The sequence below is a fragment of the Heterodontus francisci genome, chromosome 2 (assembly GCF_036365525.1).
Source record: "Heterodontus francisci isolate sHetFra1 chromosome 2, sHetFra1.hap1, whole genome shotgun sequence".
NCBI classification, from domain to species: Eukaryota; Metazoa; Chordata; class Chondrichthyes; order Heterodontiformes; family Heterodontidae; genus Heterodontus; species Heterodontus francisci.
The window spans coordinates 220,780,527-220,805,968 of NC_090372.1; the positions used below are offsets into that span (position 1 = coordinate 220,780,527).

The 25,442-nt window shown below is 54.7% G+C and overlaps 1 protein-coding gene across 2 annotated transcripts in view; it reads right to left on the bottom strand.

Moving 5' to 3' along the window:
* Positions 1 to 298: 298 nt before the first annotated feature.
* ppp1r16a (protein phosphatase 1, regulatory subunit 16A) overlaps positions 299 to 25,442 on the bottom strand; it is a 185,123-nt gene continuing 159,979 nt past the window's right edge. For both annotated transcript variants that reach the window (XM_068016127.1, XM_068016117.1), the window contains 2 exons: positions 4,401 to 4,572; positions 299 to 2,675 (listed from right to left, as the gene is read on the bottom strand). In XM_068016127.1, the coding sequence (XP_067872228.1) occupies positions 2,208 to 2,675; positions 4,401 to 4,572 (640 nt within the window). In that variant the 3' untranslated portion in view covers positions 299 to 2,207. The remainder of the gene's footprint in view (positions 2,676 to 4,400; positions 4,573 to 25,442) is intronic.

The following is a 25,442-nucleotide window of genomic DNA, read 5'->3' on the forward strand; positions in this document are numbered from 1 at the left end:
GAGCATAAACACTGGCATGCAACTGTTGGGCCGAATGGCCTGTTTCTGTGCTGTAGACTCAATATAAATTGATATTGTTCTGATATAATGTAAGGCCAAAGAAAAGGAATAGCGATAAGTGAGAGTAGATTAGGAGATGTGGTGTATATGGTATCAGCATTAACGTCCAAACAACATAGTCACCTTTTCCAACTAAAAACTCACTCTCCTTTCAAAACGCTTACCTGAATACATTCTCCAAGAGGGATAGAGGCTTCCCCAAGCCACAGCAACAAAGACAGCATATGTTCACAACTCCTTTTCTGTATCAGAATATATTACATTTATTTATTTTTCTTTCTTTGAAAATAATTAAGACAAATCATTTTGTGCTCATTAGGTGACTGATGTCAGTGATGGGGACTGGAACATTTCTCTTCATTCTAAATACAGTTCCTCATCAAACACTCCCAGGACAGGTACAGCACGGGGTTAGATACAGAGTAAATCTCCCTCTACCGTGTCCCCATTAAATACTCCCAGGACAGGTACAGCACGGGGTTAGATACAGAGTAAATCTCCCTCTACACTGTCCTCATCAAACACTCCCAGGACAGGTACAGCACGGGGTTAGATACAGAGTAAAGCTCCCTCTACACTGTCCCCATCAAACACTCCCAGGACAGGTACAGCACGGGGTTAGATACAGAGTAAATCTCCCGCTACACTGTCCCCATTAAATACTCCCAGGACAGGTACTGCACGGGGTTAGATACAGAGTAAATCTCCCTTTACACTGTCCCCATCAAACACTCCCAGGACAGGTACAGCACGGGGTTAGATACAGAGTAAATCTCCCTCTACACTGTCCCCATCAAACACTCCCAGGACAGGTACAGCATGGGGGTTAGATACAGAGTAAAGCTCCCTCTATACTGTCCCCATCAAACAATCCCAGGACAGGTACAGCACGGGGTTAGATACAGAGTAAAGCTCCCTCTACACTGTCCCCATTAAATACTCTCAGGGCAGGTGCCAGTGACCAGGAGGGAAAATGACTGATTCAGAGTCTGCATATATGGGCTGGTGAACTGGAGCCAGACAGAGGGGAGGGAGAAAACTGGGAGGGGAGGAAAGAAATACTGGAGATGGTGCACTCTGCACAGAGACTGGAGAACTGAATGGCGACGAAAGAGGGAGGGAGAAAAAAAATCCTGCATGGAGACAGAGCCAAATTGCCTCCTTCTGTCCGGTAATGACTGTATGATGGAGATATATCATGGGATAGATAGAGGGTAAATGCTGCAGACTGCACTCTGCCTGAACCATGTGCTGTTGAAGAGGGGGATGTGTTTCCATTTCCCCCATCAGCCACCCTACAGCCTCTCAGCAACATTACCACTTTGTTGCTAATCTTGGGCAATTTAATCTTCGCCATGTACACACAAGGCTCTGGGTTTAGACCCCAACCCAATTTCTAGTATCTGACAGCAGGAGTCCCATCAATGTAAGCACAAAGCACAGTGTCCAAATGTGCACCCTGACTGACAGCTCCACCTGCACCTCTTGTTGTTGTAATGTCTATCCGGAATGTTTTGTCGAGCTGTCAGTGTGTTCAGGAAGTGGACAGTTCCTGCTGGTGAAGACATGGTGCTGGCTCTGTGAATCAGTGGTCCACTCCACACATTGTCAAGCAGGCACAGGAGGGAGGGAATGTCGTGTCCAGACTCCTGATGCAGGGTTCGATTAGTTAAAGCAATCTAACAATGACAGCTGTCTTTTCAGCTTTTGCTATGATGTGGATGTTTGGATTAGTGGCGTGTGCTGAAAGACGGACAGGCTGTGGAGCTGACAGCTTCACTGGGTGCTCAGGTACAAGGCTGGTGTGCCGGATACAAACCTGTCCAATCACTGGGTCATTTTGTTCTTTTTTTTTTTGCTTTTGGCAGTTGCGAGCAAGCAGCTGTTGTTGAGCAGGGTGCAGGGATAGTGGGTTTTATATAAACAAAGCCCTGTGCCCCCAGAAGCAAACAGTAAAAGGGGCCTCAGTATTTAAAGACCAGACGGTGCAGGTTAAACCAGATGAGGAACCCCAGAGACAGGGCTCCCAATGCGTGAAGTTAAAGTGTTTGCTTTTCAGGTCCCTCTCATCACAGATTATCCTGCCATACCCCTCGTGGTGGCCTTATGGTCATGGACACATTGCTGGCTCTGGAAGCTTGGTCACGTCACATCATTTTGCAGCATCTGCTGGACTTCTCGCTCGGAGCCTCCTCCACAGGTGCTTTGAACTTGACCAGCGGGGGGTCCCCACTGGCTGGAGTGAAGTAGATGGAGTTCTGCTCAGGTGGGGTCGTGGTCATGGGCTGAGAGACGCTGCTGTCAGCTGCTTCGCTTGTTGAGTACTCCTCGGCGGGCAGCTGCTTCTGGAGTTTGGCAGCTGCTCGCTGCCGCTTCAGGTCAGCCAGTGTATGGTGAGACTTCTCCTTACTCAGGTCAGACGATGGCTCCTCTCTGGTGGCCTGCTGATAGGACAAGCTCCGATCCAGCCTCTTGTCGTCCTGCTCTGAAGCAGATTCTGACAGGTGCCACGCAGAGGCTGGAACTGCAGAACCGTTCCTCAAATTCGGCTCGCCGCTCGCCCAGCTCCCTTCGCTGGGTTCCTCATCTCCTTTCATCATCCTGGGTGCGACGTTCTGGAAAGGAAAGCAATTAGACAGGTATGACTTCGCTGAATAACCGAGAGTGTCATTTCAGAACATCTACCAATTATCATCCTGCTACCACTCCAGGGAATGGGGTCACAAATCACAGAGCAAACAGACTAAATACAGAGGAATTGGGATAGAGCAGGGAAGGGATGTGAGCTGGGAGTTGGGCAGACAAGTGGCTGATGTTGTTTAAAGAAAGACTGACTTGCATTTCACAACCTCAGGACATTTTAGAGCATGTCCACAGCTAATGAAATACTTTTGAAGTGTAGTCACTTTTGTAATGTAGGAAATGTGGCAGCCACAGCAAGCTCCCACAAACAGCAAAGTGAAAATGATCAGAAGTTATTATGAACCTTTATAAAAACCCCTGGTTCGTCCTCAAATGGAGTTTTGGGTCAAGTTCTGAGCACCATGCTTTAGGAAGGATGTGAAGGCACTGGAGAGGGTCTAAGAAAAGATTCACGAGAATGGTTCCGGGGATGAAGAACTTCAGTTACAAGGATAGACTGGAAAAGCTGGGGTTTTTTCCTTAGAGAAGGTTGAGAGGACATTTGATAGAGGTGCTCAAAATCATGAGGCGTCTGGACAGAGTGGCGAGAGAGAAATTGTTCCTACTGGCGGAACGATTGAGAACTAGAGGATTAAATAAAACCAAGAAATGCTGGAAATACTCAGCAGGTCTGGCAGCATCTGTGGAGAGAGAAGCAGAGTAAACGTTTCAGGTCAGTGACCCGCAATTCATGATGAAAGGTCATTGAGCTGAAACGTTAATTCTGTTTCTCTCTCCACAGATGCTGCCAGACCGGCTGAGTATTTCCAACATTTGCAGTATTCTGCTTTTATTTTAGAGAATGCCAATTTAATTTGAACGGCAAAAAAAGCAATGGTAAGATGAAGAATTTTTTTTTTTGTAAATTGGTCAGGGTCCGGAATGCACTGGCTGAGTGTGGTGGAGTCAGATTCAAGTCGAGGCAAAGGGGAATTGGATAAGCACCTGAAAATAAAAAAATTTGCAGGGCTCCAGGGAAAGGGCGGGGGAGTGGGACGTGTTGAGTTGCTCTTGCAGAGAGCTAGCATGGACACAATGGACCGAATGGCTTCCTTCAGTGCTGTAATCATTCGAATGATTCTAATCGTTTCTTTGTGATGACAGTTGAGGGATAAATATTGGCCCAGTCACCAGGCAGATCTCCCCTATTCCTCTTCAACATCATGCCCTGGGAACTTTTGCACCCACCTGAGGAGGCAGACATGGCCTCGGTTTAATGTCTCATCTGGCTGACTGACTGCAGCTCTCCCTCAGTGCTACACTGGGAGTGACAGCCTGAATTGTGCGTCAAGTCTCTGCAGTGGGACTTGAACCCACAACCTTCGGACTCAGATGAGTGTGCGACTCACTGAGCCAGGGCAAACAACTTTAACATAACAAAAATGGCCATAGGCATTTCACTTGTATACAACTCAAGTCTGACCCTGAACAGTCAAACCCACACGCTAACCCCTGACCCTGAACAGTCAAACCCACACGCTAACGCCTTACCCTGAACAGTCAAACCCACACACTAACCCGACCCTGAACAGTCAAACCCACACGCTAACCCCTTACCCTGAATAAGCTAACTCAGTAAATCTTGATAATCAAGAACTCCACACACATCAGGTCTGCTCAATAACCAGTAGTTGTTCGAAGTAAGATGGTGCTCGTACCAATTTGTACTGTTTGAGCTCGGAGTCAGTCTGTGCATCCTCATCCTCTTCGTCCTGCAGCTCTGGGTCGCTCTCCTTGTTGCCGACCTGTTGCCAGGCGATGGCCTCTTCCTTGTGCTCCTTTCGGTACATATTATTCCGCTCGGTCACACTAACCTTTCGCACAACCTTTCTATTATCAGAGAGGATAACCACAGTAAAGTTAGGGAACTTTCTTCTCGAGAATATTGAAGCCCGTGATTCGGCTGCATCTTTACAGCCAGCTCTTGGGAAAGCTTGGATAATTTTCAGAATGCAGTGTTTTGTACAACCCTAATGGGTGAAGCTTGCCCTGGGATGATACCAAATTACACAGACTAGAAGAATGAGAGTTTGATCCCAATCTGTGCCAGTTTAGCTGATCACAGCCCAGTTAGTACCCCAGTGCCAGCAGGCTGGAGAATCAAACAACAACTGCTGTGCCCCTCACATCCCCACCCCAGCGGAGGTGTGCGCAATCCAGCAGTGGAGTCGGGTGTGGGGAAGGGGCAATTGAGTGGCGCGGGGGGGGGGGGGGGGAAGATGGTAGGCACATGATTCAGTGGCAGGGAAGATGGGCATGTGATCCAATGAAACAGGAGGGGCTGGTGCATGATCCAATGATGGCACATGCAGGAATTACAATCCTGAACGGAAGCCTGGGATTTTCAGTGATCCTCAGTCTCCAGGGACATCCCTGCTACCAACCTGCGCACTTGACAACACACAGAGCCCAGCATTATATTCAAACTTGGTTGATTAGCTACAGTTTTAACAGGGTGGGAGCTGTTTATAGTGGATAATTCTACAATCAGAAACCCAGGATCTGACATCAACAAAGTCAGATGTTGGGACACTAATATTAACACATTGAGCGACATGGTCGCTTTCCTCTCTGCACTGCAATCACAGTAACCTTCATCAGGGAGGAGAGGGAAAAGCCAAGGGAATTCGACCTGGAATCAATATTCATCATGTAACTACATGGACCTTCTTAATAGCAGCGAGTTTCCAGGACACTTCCCTGGAACTGGATCCCCAGACAGTCACTCACCCTCTCCTCCTGGTCTGGAACTGGATCCCCACAAACCCTCTCCTCCCTGTCTGTAACTGGATCCCCAGTCACTCTCCCTCTCCTCCCTGTCTGTAACTGGATCCCCAGTCACTCTCCCTCTCCTCCCTGTCTGTAACTGGATCCCCAGACACTCTCCCTCTCCTCCCTGTCTGTAACTGGATCCCCAGTCACTCTCCCTCTCCTCCCTGTCTGTAACTGGATCCCCAGTCACACACCCTCTCCTCCCTGTCTGTAACTGGATCCCCAGTCACTCTTCCTCTCCTCCCTGTCTGTAACTGGATCCCCAGTCACACACCCTCTACTCCCTGTCTGTAACGGAATCCCCAGTCACTCACCCTCTGCTCCCGGTCAGTAACTGGATCCCCAGTCACTCTTCCTCTCCTCCCTGTCTGTAACTGGATTCCCAGTCACTCACCCTCTACTCCCTGTCTGTAACTGGATCCCCAGTCACTCTCCCTCTCCTCCCTGTCTGTAACTGGATCCCCAGTCACTCTCCCTCTCCTCCCTGTCTGTAACTGGATCCCCAGTCACTCTCCCTCTCCTCCCTCTAACTGGATCTCCAGACAGTCACTCACCCTCTCCTCCCTATCTGTAACTGGATCCCTAGTCACTCTCCCTCTCCTCCCTGTCTGAAACTGGATCCCCAGTCACTCTCCCTCTCCTCCCTGTCTGTAACTGGATCCCCAGACACTCTCCCTCTCCTCCCTGTCTGTAACTGGATCCCCAGTCACTCTCCCTCTCCTCCCTGTCTGTAACTGGATCCCCAGACACTCTCCCTCTCCTCCCTGTCTGTAACTGGATCCCCAGTCACTCTCCCTCTCCTCCCTGTCTGTAACTGGATCCCCAGACACTCTCCCTCTCCTCCCTGTCTGTAACTGGATCCCCAGTCACTCTCCCTCTCCTCCCTGTCTGTAACTGGATCCCCAGTCACTCTCCCTCTCCTCCCTGTCTGTAACTGGATCCCCAGTCACTCTCCCTCTCCTCCCTGTCTGTAACTGGATCCCCAGTCACTCTCCCTCTCCTCCCTGTCTGTAACTGGATCCCCAGTCACTCTCCCTCTCCTCCCTGTCTGTAACTGGATCCCCAGTCACTCTCCCTGTCCTCCCTGTCTGTAACTGGATCCCCAGTCACTCCCCCTCTCCTCCCGGTCAGTAACTGGATCCCCAGTCACTCTCCCTCTCCTCCCTGTCTGTAAATGGATCCCCAGACACTCTCCCTCTCCTCCCTGTCTGTAACTGGATCCCCAGTCACTCTCCCTCTCCTCCCTGTCTGTAACTGGATCCCCAGTCACTCTCCCTCTCCTCCCTGTCTGTAACTGGATCCCCAGTCAGTCACTCACCCTCTCCTCCCTATCTGTAACTGGATCCCCAGTCACTCTCCCTCTCCTCCCTCTAACTGGATCTCCAGACAGTCACTCACCCTCTCCTCCCTATCTGTAACTGGATCCCCAGTCACTCTCCCTCTCCTCCCTGTCTGTAACTGGATCCCCAGTCACTCTCCCTCTCCTCCCTGTCTGTAACTGGATCCCCAGTCAGTCACTCACCCTCTCCTCCCTATCTGTAACTGGATCCCCAGTCACTCACCCTCCACTCCCTGTCTGTAACTGAATCCCCAGTCACTCTCCCTCTCCTCCCTGTCTGTAACTGGATCCCCAGTCAGTCACTCACCCTCTCCTCCCTATCTGTAACTGGATCCCCAGTCACTCACCCTCCACTCCCTATCTGTAACTGGATCCCCAGTCACTCACCCTCCACTCCCTGTCTGTAACTGGATCCCCAGTCACTCACCCTCCACTCCCTGTCTGTAACTGGATCCCCAGTCACTCTCCCTCTCCTCCCTGTCTGTAACTGGATCCCCAGTCACTCACCCTCCACTCCCTGTCTGTAACTGGATCCCCAGTCACTCACCCTCTCCTCCCTGTCTGTAACTGGATCCCCAGTCACTCACCCTCCACTCCCTGTCTGTAACTGGATCCCCAGTCACTCTCCCTCTCCTCTCTGTCTGTAACTGAATCCCCAGTCACTCTCCCTCTCCTCCCTGTCTGTAACTGGATCCCCAGTCACTCACCCTCTGCGCCCTGTCTGTAACTGGATCCCCAGTCACTCTCCCTCTCCTCCCTGTCGGTAACTGGATCCCCAGTCACTCACCCTCTGCGCCCTGTCTGTAACTGGATCCCCAGTCACTCTCTCTCTCCTCCCTGTCTGTAACTGGATCCCCAGTCACTCACCCTCTGCGCCCTGTCTGTAACTGGATCCCCAGTCACTCACTCTCTCCTCCCTGTCTGTAACTGGATCCCCAGTCACTCACTCTCTCCTCCCTGTCTGTAACTGGATCCCCAGTCACTCACTCTCTCCTCCCTGTCTGTAACTGGATCCCCAGTCACTCTCCCTCTCCTCCCTGTCTGTAACTGGATCCCCAGTCACTCTCCCTCTCCTCCCTGTCGGTAACTGGATCCCCAGTCACTCTCCCTCTCCTCCCTGTCTGTAACTGGATCCCCAGTCACTCTCCCTCTCCTCCCTGTCTGTAACTGGATCCCCAGTCACTCACCCTCTGCGCCCTGTCTGTAACTGGATCCCCAGTCACTCACTCTCTCCTCCCTGTCTGTAACTGGATCCCCAGTCACTCACTCTCTCCTCCCTGTCTGTAACTGGATCCCCAGTCACTCACCCTCTCCTCCCTGTCTGTAAATGGATCCCCAGTCACTCACCCTCTGCGCCCTGTCTGTAACTGGATCCCCAGTCACTCTCCCTCTCCTCCCTGTCTGTAAATGGATCCCCAGTCACTCACCCTCTGCGCCCTGTCTGTAACTGGATCCCCAGTCACTCTCCCTCTCCTCCCTGTCTACAACTGGATCCCCAGTCACTCACTCTCTCCTCCCTGTCTGTAACTGGATCCCCAGTCACTCTCCCTCTCCTCCCTGTCTGTAACTGGATCCCCAGTCACTCTCCCTCTCCTCCCTGACTGCACCTGGAGCCCCAGTCAGTCACTCTCCCTCTCCTCCCTGTATGTAACTGGATCCCCAGTCACTCTCCCTCTCCTCCCTGTCTGTAACTGGATCCCCAGTCACTCTCCCTCTCCTCCCTGTCTGTAACTGGATCCCCAGTCACTCACCCTCCACTCCCTGTCTGTAACTGGATCTCCAGACAGTCACTCACCCTCTCCTCCCTGTCTGTAACTGGATCCCCAGTCACTCACCCTCCACTCCCTGTCTGTAACTGGATCTCCAGACAGTCACTCACCCTCTCCACCCTGTCTGTAACTGGATCCCCAGTCACTCTCCCTCTCCTCCCGGTCTGTAACTGGATCCCCAGTCACTCTCCCTGTCCTCCCTGTCTGTAACTGGATCCCCAGTCACTCACCCTCCACTCCCTGTCTGTAACTGGATCCCCAGTCACTCTCCCTCTCCTCCCTGTCTATAACTGGATCCCCAGTCACTCTCCCTGTCCTCCCTGTCTGTAACTGGATCCCCAGTCACTCTCCCTGTCCTCCCTGTCTGTAACTGGATCCCCAGTCACTCTCCCTGTCCTCCCTGTCTGTAACTGGATCCCCAGTCACTCTCCCTCTCCTCCCGGTCTGTAACTGGATCCCCAGTCACTCTCCCCCTCCTCCCTGTCTGTAACTGGATCCCCAGTCACTCTCCCTCTCCTCCCTGTCTGTAAATGGATCCCCAGTCACTCACCCTCTCCTCCCTGTCTGTAACTGGATCCCCAGTCACTCTCCCTGTCCTCCCTGTCTGTAACTGGATCCCCAGTCACTCACCCTCCACTCCCTGTCTGTAACTGGATCCCCAGTCACTCACCCTCTCCTCCCTGTATGTAACTGGATCCCCAGTCACTCTCCCCCTCCTCCCTGTCTGTAACTGGATCCCCAGTCACTCTCCCTCTCCTCCCTGTCTGTAACTGGATCCCCAGACACTCTCCCTCTCCTCCCGGTCTGTAAATGGATCCCCAGTCACTCTCCCTCTCCTCCCGGTCTGTAAATGGAACCCCAGTCACTCATTCTCTCCTCCCTGTCTGTAACTGGATCCCCAGTCACTCTCCCTCTCCTCCCTGTCTGTAACTGGATCCCCAGTCACTCTCCCTCTCCTCCCTGTCTGTAACTGGATCCCCAGTCACTCTCCCTCTCCTCCCTGTCTGTAAATGGATCCCCTGTCACTCTCCCTCTCCTCCCTGTCTGTAACTGGATCCCCAGTCACTCCCCCTCTCCTCCCTGTCTGTAACTGGATCCCCAGTCACTCTCCCTCTCCTCCCTGTCTGTAACTGGATCCCCAGTCACTCTCCCTCTCCTCCCTGTCTGTAACTGGATCCCCAGTCACTCTCCCTCTCCTCCCTGTCTGTAACTGGATCCCCAGTCACTCTCCCTGTCCTCCCTGTCTGTAACTGGATCCCCAGTCACTCTCCCTGTCCTCCCTGTCTGTAACTGGATCCCCAGTCACTCTCCCTCTCCTCTCTGTCTGTAACTGAATCCCCAGTCACTCTCCCTCTCCTCCCTGCCTGTAACTGGATCCCCAGTCACTCTCCCTCTCCTCCCTGTCTGTAACTGGATCCCCAGTCACTCTCCCTGTCCTCCCTGTCTGTAACTGGATCCCCAGTCACTCTCCCTGTCCTCCCTGTCTGTAACTGGATCCCCAGTCACTCTCCCTCTCCTCTCTGTCTGTAACTGAATCCCCAGTCACTCTCCCTGTCCTCCCTGTCTGTAACTGGATCCCCAGTCACTCTCCCTGTCCTCCCTGTCTGTAACTGGATCCCCAGTCACTCTCCCTCTCCTCTCTGTCTGTAACTGAATCCCCAGTCACTCTCCCTCTCCTCCCTGCCTATAACTGGATCCCCAGTCACTCTCCCTCTCCTCCCGGTCTGTAACTGGATCCCCAGTCACTCTCCCTCTCCTCCCGGTCTGTAAATGGATCCCCAGTCACTCACCCTCTCCTCTCTGTCTGTAACTGGATCCCCAGTCACTCTCCCTCTCCTCCCGGTCTGTAAATGGATCCCCAGTCACTCACCCTCTCCTCTCTGTCTGTAACTGGATCCCCAGTCACTCTCCCTCTCCTCCCTGTCTGTAACTGGATCCCCAGTCACTCTCCCTGTCCTCCCTGTCTGTAACTGGATCCCCAGTCACTCTCCCTGTCCTCCCTGTCTGTAACTGGATCCCCAGTCACTCTCCCTCTCCTCTCTGTCTGTAACTGAATCCCCAGTCACTCTCCCTCTCCTCCCTGCCTATAACTGGATCCCCAGTCACTCTCCCTCTCCTCCCGGTCTGTAAATGGATCCCCAGTCACTCACCCTCTCCTCTCTGTCTGTAACTGGATCCCCAGTCACTCTCCCTCTCCTCCCTGTCTGTAACTGGATCCCCAGTCACTCTCCCTCTCCTCCCTGTCTGTAACTGGATCCCCAGTCACTCTCCCTCTCCTCCCTGTCTGTAACTGGATCCCCAGTCACTCTCCCTCTCCTCCCTGTCTGTAACTGGATCCCCAGTCACTCTCCCTGTCCTCCCTGTCTGTAACTGGATCCCCAGTCACTCTCCCTGTCCTCCCTGTCTGTAACTGGATCCCCAGTCACTCTCCCTCTCCTCCCGGTCTGTAAATGGATCCCCAGTCACTCACCCTCTCCTCTCTGTCTGTAACTGGATCCCCAGTCACTCTCCCTCTCCTCCCTGCCTATAACTGGATGCCCAGTCAGGCACTCACCCTCTCCTCCCTGTCTGTAACTGGATCCCCAGTCACTCTCCCTCTCCTCCCTGTCTAACTGGATCCCCAGTCACTCTCCCTCTCCTCCCTGTCTGTAACTGGACCCCCAGTCACTCTCCCTCTCCTCCCTGCCTATAACTGGATCCCCAGTCACTCTCCCTCTCCTCTCTGTCTGTAACTGAATCCCCAGTCACTCTCCCTCTCCTCCCTGTCTGTAACTGGATGCCCAGTCAGGCACTCACCCTCTCCTCTCTGTCTGTAACTGAATCCCCAGTCACTCTCCCTGTCCTCCCTGTCTGTAACTGGATCCCCAGTCACTCTCCCTCTCCTCTCTGTCTGTAACTGAATCCCCAGTCACTCTCCCTGTCCTCCCTGTCTGTAACTGGATCCCCAGTCACTCTCCCTCTCCTCCCGGTCTGTAAATGGATCCCCAGTCACTCTCCCTCTCCTCCCTGCCTATAACTGGATGCCCAGTCAGGCACTCACCCTCTCCTCCCTGTCTGTAACTGGATCCCCAGTCACTCTCCCTCTCCTCCCTGTCTGTAACTGGACCCCCAGTCACTCACTCTCTACTCCCTGTCTGTAACTGGATCCCCAGTCACTCTCCCTCTCCTCTCTGTCTGTAACTGAATCCCCAGTCACTCTCCCTCTCCTCCCTGTCTATAACTGGATCCCCAGTCACTCTCCCTCTCCTCCCTGTCTGTAACTGGATCCCCAGTCACTCTCCCTCTCCTCCCTGTCTGTAACTGGATCCCCAGTCAGTCACTCTCCCTCTCCTCCCTGTCTGTAACTGGATCCCCAGTCACTCTCCCTCTCCTCCCTGCCTATAACTGGATGCCCAGTCAGGCACTCACCCTCTCCTCCCTGTCTGTAACTGGATCCCCAGTCACTCTCCCTCTCCTCCCTGTATGTAACTGGATCCCCAGTCACTCACACTCTCCTCGCTGTATATAACTGGATCCCCAGTCACTCTCCCTCTCCTCCCTGTCTGTAACTGGATCCCCAGTCACTCTCCCTCTCCTCCCTGTCTGTAACTGGATCCCCAGTCAGTCACTCTCCCTCTCCTCCCTGTCTGTAACTGGATCCCCAGTCACTCTCCCTCTCCTCCCTGCCTATAACTGGATGCCCAGTCAGGCACTCACCCTCTCCTCCCTGTCTGTAACTGGATCCCCAGTCACTCTCCCTCTCCTCCCTGTCTGTAACTGGATCCCCAGTCAGTCACTCACCCTCTCCTCTCTGTCTGTAACTGGATCCCCAGTCACTCTCCCTCTCCTCCCTGTCTGTAACTGGATCCCCAGTCAGGCACTCACCCTCTCCTCCCTGTCTGTAACTGGATCCCCAGTCACTCTCCCTCTCCTCCCTGTCTGTAACTGGATCCCCAGTCAGTCACTCACCCTCTCCTCCCTGTCTGTAACTGGATCCCCAGTCACTCTCCCTCTCCTCCCTGTCTGTAACTGGATCCCCAGTCAGTCACTCTCCCTCTCCTCCCTGTCTGTAACTGGATCCCCAGTCAGTCACTCTCCCTCTCCTCCCTGCCTATAACTGGATGCCCAGTCAGGCACTCACCCTCTCCTCCCTGTCTGTAACTGGATCCCCAGTCACTCTCCCTCTCCTCCCTGTCTGTAACTGGACCCCCAGTCACTCACTCTATCCTCCCTGTCTGTAACTGGATCCCCAGTCACTCTCCCTCTCCTCCCTGTCTGTAACTGGATCACCAGTCACTCTCCCTCTCCTCCCTGTCTGTAACTGGATCCCATTCAGTCACTCTCCCTCTCCTCCCTGTCTGTAACTGGACCCCCAGTCACTCACTCTCTCCTCCCTGTCTGTAACTGGATCCCCAGTCACTCTCCCTCTCCTCCCTGTCTGTAACTGGATCCCCAGTCACTCTCCCTCTCCTCCCTGTCTGTAACTGGATCCCATTCAGTCACTCTCCCTCTCCTCCCTGTCTGTAACTGGATCCCCAGTCACTCACCCTCTCCTCCCTGTCTCCAACTGGATCCCCAGTCACTCACTCTCTCCTCCCTGTCTGTAACTGGATCCCCAGTCACTCACCCTCTCCTCCCTGTCTCCAACTGGATCCCCAGTCACTCACCCTCTCCTCCCTGTCTCCAACTGGATCCCCAGTCACTCACTCTCTCCTCCCTGTCTGTAACTGGATCCCCAGTCACTCACCCTCTCCTCCCTGTCTCCAACTGGATCCCCAGTCACTCACTCTCTCCTCCCTGTCTGTAAATGGATCCCCAGTCACTCTCCCTCTCCTCCCTGTCTGTAACTGGATCCCATTCAGTCACTCTCCCTCTCCTCCCTGTCTGTAAATGGATCCCCAGTCACTCACTCTCTCCTCCCTGTCTATAACTGGATCCCCAGTCAGTCACTCTCCCTCTCCTCCCTGTCTGTAACTGGATCCCATTCAGTCACTCTCCCTCTCCTCCCTGTCCGTAACTGGATCCCCAGTCAGTCACTCTCCCTCTCCTCCCTGTCTGTAACTGGATCCCATTCAGTCACTCTCCCTCTCCTCCCTGTCTGTAACTGGATCCCATTCAGTCACTCTCCCTCTCCTCCCTGTCCGTAACTGGATCCCCAGTCAGTCACTCTCCCTCTCCTCCCTGTCTGTAACTGGATCCCATTCAGTCACTCTCCCTCTCCTCCCTGTCTGTAACTGGATCCCCAGTCAGTCACTCACTCTCTCCTCCCTGTCTGTAACTGGATCCCCAGTCAGTCACTCTCCCTCTCCTCCCTGTCCGTAACTGGATCCCCAGTCAGTCACTCTCCCTCTCCTCCCTGTCTGTAACTGGATTCCCAGTCACTCTCCCTCTCCTCCCTGTCTGTAACTGGATCCCATTCAGTCACTCTCCCTCTCCTCCCTGTCCGTAACTGGATCCCCAGTCAGTCACTCTCCCTCTCCTCCCTGTCTGTAACTGGATCCCCAGTCAGTCACTCACTCTCTCCTCCCTGTCTGTAACTGGATCCCCAGTCAGTCACTCTCCCTCTCCTCCCTGTCTGTAACTGGATTCCCAGTCACTCTCCCTCTCCTCCCTGTCTGTAACTGGATCCCATTCAGTCACTCTCCCTCTCCTCCCTGTCTGTAACTGGATCCCCAGTCAGTCACTCACTCTCTCCTCCCTGTCTGTAACTGGATCCCCAGTCACTCTCCCTCTCCTCCCTGTCTATAACTGGATCCCCAGTCACTCTCCCTCTCCTCCCTGTCTGTAACTGGATCCCATTCAGTCACTCTCCCTCTCCTCCCTGTCTGTAACTGGATCCCCAGTCAGTCACTCTCCCTCTCCTCCCTGTCTGTAACTGGATTCCCAGTCACTCTCCCTCTCCTCCCTGTCTGTAACTGGATCCCATTCAGTCACTCTCCCTCTCCTCCCTGTCTATAACTGGATCCCCAGTCAGTCACTCTCCCTCTCCTCCCTGTCTGTAACTGGATCCCTAGTCAGTCACTCTCCCTCTCCTCCCTGTCTGTAACTGGATCCCCAGTCAGTCACTCTCCCTCTCCTCCCTGTCTGTAACTGGATCCCCAGTCAGTCACTCTCCCTCTCCTCCCTGTCTGTAACTGGATCCCCAGTCACTCTCCCTCTCCACCCTGTCTGTAACTGGATCCCCAGTCACTCTCCCTCTCCTCCCTGTCTGTAACTGGATCCCCAGTCACTCTCCCTCTCCTCCCTGTCTGTAACTGGATCCCCAGTCAGTCACTCTCCCTCTCCTCCCTGTCTGTAACTGGATCCCCAGTCAGTCACTCTCCCTCTCCTCCCTGTCTGTAACTGGATCCCCAGTCACTCTCCCTCTCCACCCTGTCTGTAACTGGATCCCCAGTCACTCTCCCTCTCCTCCCTGTCTGTAACTGGATCCCCAGTCACTCTCCCTCTCCTCCCTGTCTGTAACTGGATCCCATTCAGTCACTCTCCCTCTCCTCCCTGTCTGTAACTGGATCCCCAGTCAGTCACTCACCCTCTCCTCCCTGTCTGTAACTGGATTCCCAGTCACTCTCCCTCTCCTCCCTGTCTGTAACTGGATCCCATTCAGTCACTCTCCCTCTCCTCCCTGTCTGTAACTGGATCCCCAGTCAGTCACTCACTCTCTCCTCCCTGTCTGTAACTGGATCCCCAGTCACTCTCCCTCTCCTCCCTGTCTGTAACTGGATCCCATTCAGTCACTCTCCCTCTCCTCCCTGTCTGTAACTGGATCCCCAGTCAGTCACTCTCCCTCTCCTCCCTGTCTGTAACTGGATTCCCAGTCACTCTCCCTCTCCTCCCTGTCTGTAACTGGATCCCCAGTCACTCTCCCTCTCCACCCTGTCTGTAACTGGATCCCCAGTCACTCTCCCTCTCCTCCCTGTCTGTAACTGGATCCCCAGTCACTCTCCCTCTCCTCCCTGTCTGTAACTGGATCCCATTCAGTCACTCTCCCTCTCCTCCCTGTCTGTAACTGGATCCCCAGTCAGTCACTCACCCTCTCCTCCCTGTCTCCAACTGGATCCCCAGTCACTCTCCCTCTCCTCCCTGTCTGTAACTGGATCCCATTCAGTCACTCTCCCTCTCCTCCCTGTCTATAACTGGATCCCCAGTCAGTCACTCACTCTCTCCTCCCTGTCTATAACTGGATCCCCAGTCAGTCACTCTCCCTCTCCTCCCTGTCTGTAACTGGATCCCCAGTCAGTCACTCTCCCTCTCCTCCCTGTCTGTAACTGGATTCCCAGTCACTCTCCCTCTCCTCCCTGTCTGTAACTGGATCCCATTCAGTCACTCTCCCTCTCCTCCCTGTCTATAACTGGATCCCCAGTCAGTCACTCACTCTCTCCTCCCTGTCCGTAACTGGATCCCCAGTCACTCTCCCTCTCCTCCCTGTCTATAACTGGATCCCCAGTCAGTCACTCACTCTCTCCTCCCTGTCCGTAACTGGATCCCCAGTCACTCTCCCTCTCCTCCCTGTCTATAACTGGATCCCCAGTCAGTCACTCTCCCTCTCCTCCCTGTCTGTAACTGGATCCCCAGTCAGTCACTCACTCTCTCCTCCCTGTCTGTAACTGGATCCCCAGTCAGTCACTCTCCCTCTCCTCCCTGTCTGTAACTGGATCCCCAGTCAGTCACTCTCCCTCTCCTCCCTGTCTGTAACTGGATCCCCAGTCAGTCACTCACTCTCTCCTCCCTGTCCGTAACTGGATCCCCAGTCACTCTCCCTCTCCTCCCTGTCTGTAACTGGATTCCAAGTCACTCTCCCTCTCCTCCCTGTCTGTAACTGGATCCCATTCAGTCACTCTCCCTCTCCTCCCTGTCTGTAACTGGATCCCATTCAGTCACTCTCCCTCTCCTCCCTGTCTGTAACTGGATCCCCAGTCAGTCACTCTCCCTCTCCTCCCTGTCTGTAACTGGATTCCCAGTCACTCTCCCTCTCCTCCCTGTCTGTAACTGGATCCCATTCAGTCACTCTCCCTCTCCACCCTGTCTGTAACTGGATTCCCAGTCACTCTCCCTCTCCTCCCTGTCTGTAACTGGATCCCATTCAGTCACTCTCCCTCTCCTCCCTGTCTGTAACTGGATCCCCAGTCACTCTCCCTCTCCTCCCTGTCCGTAACTGGATCCCCAGTCACTCTCCCTCTCCTCCCTGTCTGTAACTGGATTCCCAGTCACTCTCCCTCTCCTCCCTGTCTGTAACTGGATCCCATTCAGTCACTCTCCCTCTCCTCCCTGTCTGTAACTGGATTCCCAGTCACTCTCCCTCTCCTCCCTGTCTGTAACTGGATCCCATTCAGTCACTCTCCCTCTCCTCCCTGTCTGTAACTGGATTCCCAGTCACTCTCCCTCTCCTCCCTGTCTGTAACTGGATCCCATTCAGTCACTCACCCTCTCCTCCCTGTCTGTAAATGGATCCCCAGTCACTCACTCTCTCCTCCCTGTCTGTAAATGGATCCCCAGTCACTCACTCTCTCCTCCCTGTCTGTAACTGGATCCCCAGTCAGTCACTCTCCCTCTCCTCCCTGTCTGTAAATGGATCCCCAGTCACTCTCCCTCTCCTCCCTGTCTGTAACTGGATCCCCAGTCACTCTCCCTCTCCTCCCTGTCTGTAACTGGATCCCCAGTCACTCTCCCTCTCCTCCCTGTCTGTAACTGGATCCCCAGTCACTCACTCTCTCCTCCCTGTCTGTAAATGGATCCCCAGTCACTCTCCCTCTCCTCCCTGTCTAACTGGATCCCCAGTCACTCTCCCTCTCCTCCCTCTCTGTAACTGGATCCCCAGTCACTCACTCTCTCCTCCCTGTCTGTAACTGGATCCCCAGTCAGTCACTCTCCCTCTCCTCCCTGTCTATAACTGGATCCCCAGTCAGTCACTCTCCCTCTCCTCCCTGTCTGTAACTGGATCCCCAGTCACTCACTCTCTCCTCCCTGTCTGTAACTGGATCCCCAGTCAGTCACTCTCCCTCTCCTCCCTGTCTGTAACTGGATCCCCAGTCACTCACTCTCTCCTCCCTGTCTATAACTGGATCCCCAGTCAGTCACTCTCCCTCTCCTCCCTGTCTGTAACTGGATCCCCAGTCACTCACTCTCTCCTCCCTGTCTGTAACTGGATCCCCAGTCACTCACTCTCTCCTCCCTGTCTGTAAATGGATCCCCAGTCACTCTCCCTCTCCTCCCTGTCTAACTGGATCCCCAGTCACTCTCCCTCTCCTCCCTGTCTGTGACTGGATCCCCAGTCAGTCACTCTCCCTCTCCTCCCTGTCTGTAACTGGATTCCCAGTCACTCTCCCTCTCCTCCCTGTCTGTAACTGGATGCCCAGTCACTCTCCCTCTCCTCCCTGTCTGCAACTAGATCCCCAGTCAGTCACTCTCCCTCTCCTCCCTGTCTGTAACTGGATCCCCAGTCACTCTCCCTCTCCTCCCTGTCTCTAACTGGATGCCCAGTCACTCTCCCTCTCCTCCCTGTCTGCAACTAGATCCCCAGTCAGTCACTCTCCCTCTCCTCCCTGTCTGCAACTAGATCCCCAGTCAGTCACTCTCCCTCTCCTCCCTGTCTGTAACTGGATCCCCAGTCAGTCACTCTCCCTCTCCTCCCTGTCTGTAACTGGATTCCCAGTCACTCTCCCTCTCCTCCCTGTCTGTAACTGGATCCCATTCAGTCACACTCCCTCTCCTCCCTGTCTGTAACTGGATGCCCAGTCACTCTCCCTCTCCTCCCTGTCTGCAACTAGATCCCCAGTCAGTCACTCTCCCTCTCCTCCCTGTCTGTAACTGGATCCCCAGTCACTCTCCCTCTCCTCCCTGTCTCTAACTGGATGCCCAGTCACTCTCCCTCTCCTCCCTGTCTGCAACTAGATCCCCAGTCAGTCACTCTCCCTCTCCTCCCTGTCTGCAACTAGATCCCCAGTCAGTCACTCTCCCTCTCCTCCCTGTCTGTAACTGGATCCCCAGTCACTCTCCCTCTCCTGCCTGTCTGTAACTGGATCCCCAGTCAGTCACTCTCCCTCTCCTCCCTGTCTGCAACTAGATCCCCAGTCAGTCACTCTCCCTCTCCTCCCTGTCTGTAACTGGATCCCCAGTCACTCACCCTCTCCTCCCTGTCCATAACTGGATCCCCAGTCACTCTCCCTCTCCTCCCTGTCTCTAACTGGATCCCCAGTCACTCTCCCTCTCCTCCCTGTCTGTAACTGGATCCCCAGTCACTCTCCCTCTCCTCCCTGTCTGTAACTGGATCCCCAGTCAGTCACTCTCCCTCTCCTCCCTGTCTGTAACTGGATCCCCAGTCACTCTCCCTCTCCTCTCTGTCTGTAACTGGATCCCCAGTCAGTCACTCTCCCTCTCCTCTCTGTCTGTAACTGGATCCCCAGTCACTCTCCCTCTCCTCCCTGTCTGTAACTGGATCCCCAGTCAGTCACTCCCCCTCTCCTCCCTGTCTGTAACTGGATCCCCAGTCACTCTCCCTCTCCTCCCTGTCTGTAACTGGATCCCCAGTCAGTCACTCCCCCTCTCCTCCCTGTCTGTAACTGGATCCCCAGTCAGTCACTCTCCCTCTCCTCTCTGTCTGTAACTGGATCCCCAGTCACTCTCCCTCTCCTCTCTGTCTGTAACTGGATCCCCAGTCACTCTCCCTCCACTCCCTGTCTGTAACTGGATCCCCAGTCAGTCACTCTCCCTCTCCTCCCTGTCTGTAACTGGATCCCCAGTCACTCACCCTCTCCTCCCTGTCTCTAACTGGATCCCCAGACACTCTCCCTCTCCTCTCTGTCTGTAACTGGATCCCCAGTCACTCTCCCTCTCCTCTCTGTCTGTAACTGGATCCCCAGTCACTCACCCTCTCCTCCCTGTCTCTAACTGGATCCCCAGACACTCTCCCTCTCCTCTCTGTCTGTAACTGGATCCCCAGTCACTCACCCTCTCCTCCCTGTCTCTAACTGGATCCCCAGTCACTCTCCCTCTCCTCCCTGTCTGTAACTGGATCCCCAGTCACTCTCCCTCTCCTCTCTGTCTGTAACTGGATCCCCAGTCAGTCACTCTCCCTCTCCTCCCTGTCCATAACTGGATCCCCAGTCACTCTCCCTCTCCTCCCTGTCTGCAACTAGATCCCCAGTCAGTCACTCTCCCTCTCCTCCCTGTCCGTAACTGGATCCCCAGTCACTCTCCCTCTCCTCCCTGTCTGCAACTAGATCCCCAGTCAGTCACTCTCCCTCTCCTCCCTGTCTGTAACTAGATCCCCAGTCAGTCACTCTCCCTCTCCTCCCTGTCTGCAACTAGATCCCCAGTCAGTCACTCTCCCTCTCCTCCCTGTCTGTAACTAGATCCCCAGTCAGTCACTCTCCCTCTCCTCCCTGTCTGTAACTGGATCCCCAGTCACTCTCCCTCTCCTCCCTGTCTGTAACTGGATCCCCAGTCAGTCACTCTCCCTCTCCTCCCTGTCTGTAACTGGATCCCTAGTCACTCTCCCTCTCCTCCCTGTCTGTAACTGGATCCCTAGTCACTCTCCCTCTCCTCCCTGTCTGTAACTGGATCCCCAGTCACTCTCCCTCTCCAGCCTGTCTGTAACTGGATCCCTAGTCACTCTCCCTCTCCTCCCTGTCTGTAACTGGATCCCCAGTCAGTCACTCTCCCTCTCCTCCCTGTCTGTAACTGGATCCCTAGTCACTCTCCCTCTCCTCCCTGTCTGTAACTGGATCCCTAGTCACTCTCCCTCTCCTCCCTGTCTGTAACTGGATCCCCAGTCAGTCACTCTCCCTCTCCACCCTGTCTGTAACTGGATCCCTAGTCACTCTCCCTCTCCTCCCTGTCTGTAACTGGATCCCTAGTCACTCTCCCTCTCCTCCCTGTCTGTAACTGGATCCCCAGTCAGTCACTCTCCCTCTCCTCCCTGTCCATAACTGGATCCCCAGTCACTCTCCCTCTCCTCCCTGTCTGCAACTAGATCCCCAGTCAGTCACTCTCCCTCTCCTCCCTGTCCGTAACTGGATCCCCAGTCACTCTCCCTCTCCTCCCTGTCTGCAACTAGATCCCCAGTCAGTCACTCTCCCTCTCCTCCCTGTCTGTAACTGGATCCCCAGTCACTCTCCCTCTCCTCCCTGTCTGCAACTAGATCCCCAGTCAGTCACTCTCCCTCTCCTCCCTGTCTGTAACTTGATCCCCAGTCAGTCACTCTCCCTCTCCTCCCTGTCTGTAACTAGATCCCCAGTCAGTCACTCTCCCTCTCCTCCCTGTCTGTAACTAGATCCCCAGTCACTCTCCCTCTCCTCCCTGTCTGTAACTGGATCCCCAGTCAGTCACTCTCCCTCTCCTCCCTGTCTGTAACTGGATCCCTAGTCACTCTCCCTCTCCTCCCTGTCTCTAACTGGATCCCCAGACACTCTCCCTCTCCTCCCTGTCTGTAACTGGATCCCCAGTCACTCTCCCTCTCCTCCCTGTCTGTAACTGGATCCCCAGTCACTCTCCCTCTCCTCCCTGTCTCTAACTGGATCCCCAGACACTCTCCCTCTCCTCCCTGTCTGTAACTGGATCCCCAGTCACTCTCCCTCTCCTCCCTGTCTCTAACTGGATCCCCAGACACTCTCCCTCTCCTCCCTGTCTGTAACTGGATCCCCAGTCACTCTCCCTCTCCTCCCTGTCTGTAACTGGATCCCCAGTCACTCTCCCTCTCCTCCCTGTCTCTAACTGGATCCCCAGACACTCTCCCTCTCCTCCCTGTCTGTAACTGGATCCCCAGTCACTCTCCCTCTCCTCCCTGTCTGTAACTGGATCCCCAGTCACTCTCCCTCTCCTCCCTGTCTGTAACTGGATCCCCAGTCAGTCACTCTCCCTCTCCTCCCTGTCTGTAACTGGATCCCCAGTCACTCTCCCTTTCCTCCCTGTCTGTAACTGGATCCCCAGTCACTCTCCCTCTCCTCCCTGTCTGTAACTGGATTCCCAGTCACTCACCCTCTCCTCCCTGTCTGTAACTGGATCCCCAGTCACTCTCCCTCTCCTCCCTGTCTGTAACTGGATCCCCAGTCAGTCACTCTCCCTCTCCTCCCTGTCTGTAACTGGATCCCCAGTCACTCTCCCTCTCCTCCCTGTCTGTAACTGGATCCCCAGTCACTCTCCCTCTCCTCCCTGTCTGTAACTGGATTCCCAGTCAAACACTCTCCCTCTCCTCCCTGTCTGTAACTGGATCCCCAGTCACTCACCCTCCCTCTCCTCCCTGTCTGCAACTGGATCCCCAGTCACTCTCCCTCTCCTCCCTGTCTGTAACTGGATCCCCAGTCACTCTCCCTCTCCTCCCTGTCTCTAACTGGATTCCCAGTCAAACACTCTCCCTCTCCTCCCTGTCTGTAACTGGATCCCCAGTCACTCTCCCTCTCCTCCCTGTCTGTAACTGGATCCCCAGTCACTCTCCCTCTCCTCCCTGTCTGTAACTGGATTCCCAGTCAAACACTCTCCCTCTCCTCCCTGTCTGTAACTGGATCCCCAGTCACTCACCCTCCCTCTCCTCCCTGTCTGTAACTGGATCCCCAGTCACTCTCCCTCTCCTCCCTGTCTGTAACTGGATTCCCAGTCACTCACCCTCTCCTCCCTGTCTGTAACTGGATCCCCAGTCACTCTCCCTCTCCTCCCTGTCTGTAACTGGATCCCCAGTCAGTCACTCTCCCTCTCCTCCCTGTCTGTAACTGGATCCCCAGTCACTCACCCTCCCTCTCCTCCCTGTCTGCAACTGGATCCCCAGTCACTCACTCTCTCCTCCCTGTCTGTAACTGGATCCCCAGTCACTCTCCCTCTCCTCCCTGTCTAACTGGATCCCCAGTCACTCTCCCTCTCCTCCCTGTCTAACTGGATCCCCAGTCACTCTCCCTCTCCTCCCTGTCTGTAACTGGATCCCCAGTCACTCACCCTCTGCGCCCTGTCTGTAACTGGATCCCCAGTCACTCACTCTCTCCTCCCTGTCTGTAACTGGATCCCCAGTCACTCACTCTCTCCTCCCTGTCTGTAACTGGATCCCCAGTCACTCACCCTCTCCTCCCTGTCTGTAACTGGATCCCCAGTCACTCTCCCTCTCCTCCCTGTCTGTAACTGGATCCCCAGTCAGTCACTCTCCCTCTCCACCCTGTCTGTAACTGGATCCCTAGTCACTCTCCCTCTCCTCCCTGTCTGTAACTGGATCCCCAGTCAGTCACTCTCCCTCTCCACCCTGTCTGTAACTGGATCCCTAGTCACTCTCCCTCTCCTCCCTGTCTGTAACTGGATCCCTAGTCACTCTCCCTCTCCTCCCTGTCTGTAACTGGATCCCCAGTCAGTCACTCTCCCTCTCCTCCCTGTCCATAACTGGATCCCCAGTCACTCTCCCTCTCCTCCCTGTCTGCAACTAGATCCCCAGTCAGTCACTCTCCCTCTCCTCCCTGTCCGTAACTGGATCCCCAGTCACTCTCCCTCTCCTCCCTGTCTGCAACTAGATCCCCAGTCAGTCACTCTCCCTCTCCTCCCTGTCTGTAACTGGATCCCCAGTCACTCTCCCTCTCCTCCCTGTCTGCAACTAGATCCCCAGTCAGTCACTCTCCCTCTCCTCCCTGTCTGTAACTTGATCCCCAGTCAGTCACTCTCCCTCTCCTCCCTGTCTGTAACTAGATCCCCAGTCAGTCACTCTCCCTCTCCTCCCTGTCTGTAACTAGATCCCCAGTCACTCTCCCTCTCCTCCCTGTCTGTAACTGGATCCCCAGTCAGTCACTCTCCCTCTCCTCCCTGTCTGTAACTGGATCCCTAGTCACTCTCCCTCTCCTCCCTGTCTCTAACTGGATCCCCAGACACTCTCCCTCTCCTCCCTGTCTGTAACTGGATCCCCAGTCACTCTCCCTCTCCTCCCTGTCTGTAACTGGATCCCCAGTCACTCTCCCTCTCCTCCCTGTCTCTAACTGGATCCCCAGACACTCTCCCTCTCCTCCCTGTCTGTAACTGGATCCCCAGTCACTCTCCCTCTCCTCCCTGTCTCTAACTGGATCCCCAGACACTCTCCCTCTCCTCCCTGTCTGTAACTGGATCCCCAGTCACTCTCCCTCTCCTCCCTGTCTGTAACTGGATCCCCAGTCACTCTCCCTCTCCTCCCTGTCTCTAACTGGATCCCCAGACACTCTCCCTCTCCTCCCTGTCTGTAACTGGATCCCCAGTCACTCTCCCTCTCCTCCCTGTCTGTAACTGGATCCCCAGTCACTCTCCCTCTCCTCCCTGTCTGTAACTGGATCCCCAGTCAGTCACTCTCCCTCTCCTCCCTGTCTGTAACTGGATCCCCAGTCACTCTCCCTTTCCTCCCTGTCTGTAACTGGATCCCCAGTCACTCTCCCTCTCCTCCCTGTCTGTAACTGGATTCCCAGTCACTCACCCTCTCCTCCCTGTCTGTAACTGGATCCCCAGTCACTCTCCCTCTCCTCCCTGTCTGTAACTGGATCCCCAGTCAGTCACTCTCCCTCTCCTCCCTGTCTGTAACTGGATCCCCAGTCACTCTCCCTCTCCTCCCTGTCTGTAACTGGATCCCCAGTCACTCTCCCTCTCCTCCCTGTCTGTAACTGGATTCCCAGTCAAACACTCTCCCTCTCCTCCCTGTCTGTAACTGGATCCCCAGTCACTCACCCTCCCTCTCCTCCCTGTCTGCAACTGGATCCCCAGTCACTCTCCCTCTCCTCCCTGTCTGTAACTGGATCCCCAGTCACTCTCCCTCTCCTCCCTGTCTCTAACTGGATTCCCAGTCAAACACTCTCCCTCTCCTCCCTGTCTGTAACTGGATCCCCAGTCACTCTCCCTCTCCTCCCTGTCTGTAACTGGATCCCCAGTCACTCTCCCTCTCCTCCCTGTCTGTAACTGGATTCCCAGTCAAACACTCTCCCTCTCCTCCCTGTCTGTAACTGGATCCCCAGTCACTCACCCTCCCTCTCCTCCCTGTCTGTAACTGGATCCCCAGTCACTCTCCCTCTCCTCCCTGTCTGTAACTGGATTCCCAGTCACTCACCCTCTCCTCCCTGTCTGTAACTGGATCCCCAGTCACTCTCCCTCTCCTCCCTGTCTGTAACTGGATCCCCAGTCAGTCACTCTCCCTCTCCTCCCTGTCTGTAACTGGATCCCCAGTCACTCACCCTCCCTCTCCTCCCTGTCTGCAACTGGATCCCCAGTCACTCACTCTCTCCTCCCTGTCTGTAACTGGATCCCCAGTCACTCTCCCTCTCCTCCCTGTCTAACTGGATCCCCAGTCACTCTCCCTCTCCTCCCTGTCTAACTGGATCCCCAGTCACTCTCCCTCTCCTCCCTGTCTGTAACTGGATCCCCAGTCACTCACCCTCTGCGCCCTGTCTGTAACTGGATCCCCAGTCACTCACTCTCTCCTCCCTGTCTGTAACTGGATCCCCAGTCACTCACTCTCTCCTCCCTGTCTGTAACTGGATCCCCAGTCACTCACCCTCTCCTCCCTGTCTGTAACTGGATCCCCAGTCACTCTCCCTCTCCTCCCTGTCTAACTGGATCCCCAGTCAGTCTCCCTCTCCTCCCTGTCTGTAACTGGATCCCCAGTCACTCACCCTCTGCGCCCTGTCTGTAACTGGATCCCCAGTCACTCACTCTCTCCTCCCTGTCTGTAACTGGATCCCCAGTCACTCACCCTCTGCGCCCTGTCTGTAACTGGATCCCCAGTCAGTCACTCTCTCCTCCCTGTCTGTAACTGGATCCCCAGTCAGTCACTCTCTCCTCCCTGTCTGTAACTGGATCCCCAGTCACTCACTCTCTCCTCCCTGTCTGTAACTGGATCCCCAGTCACTCTCCCTGTCCTCCCTGTC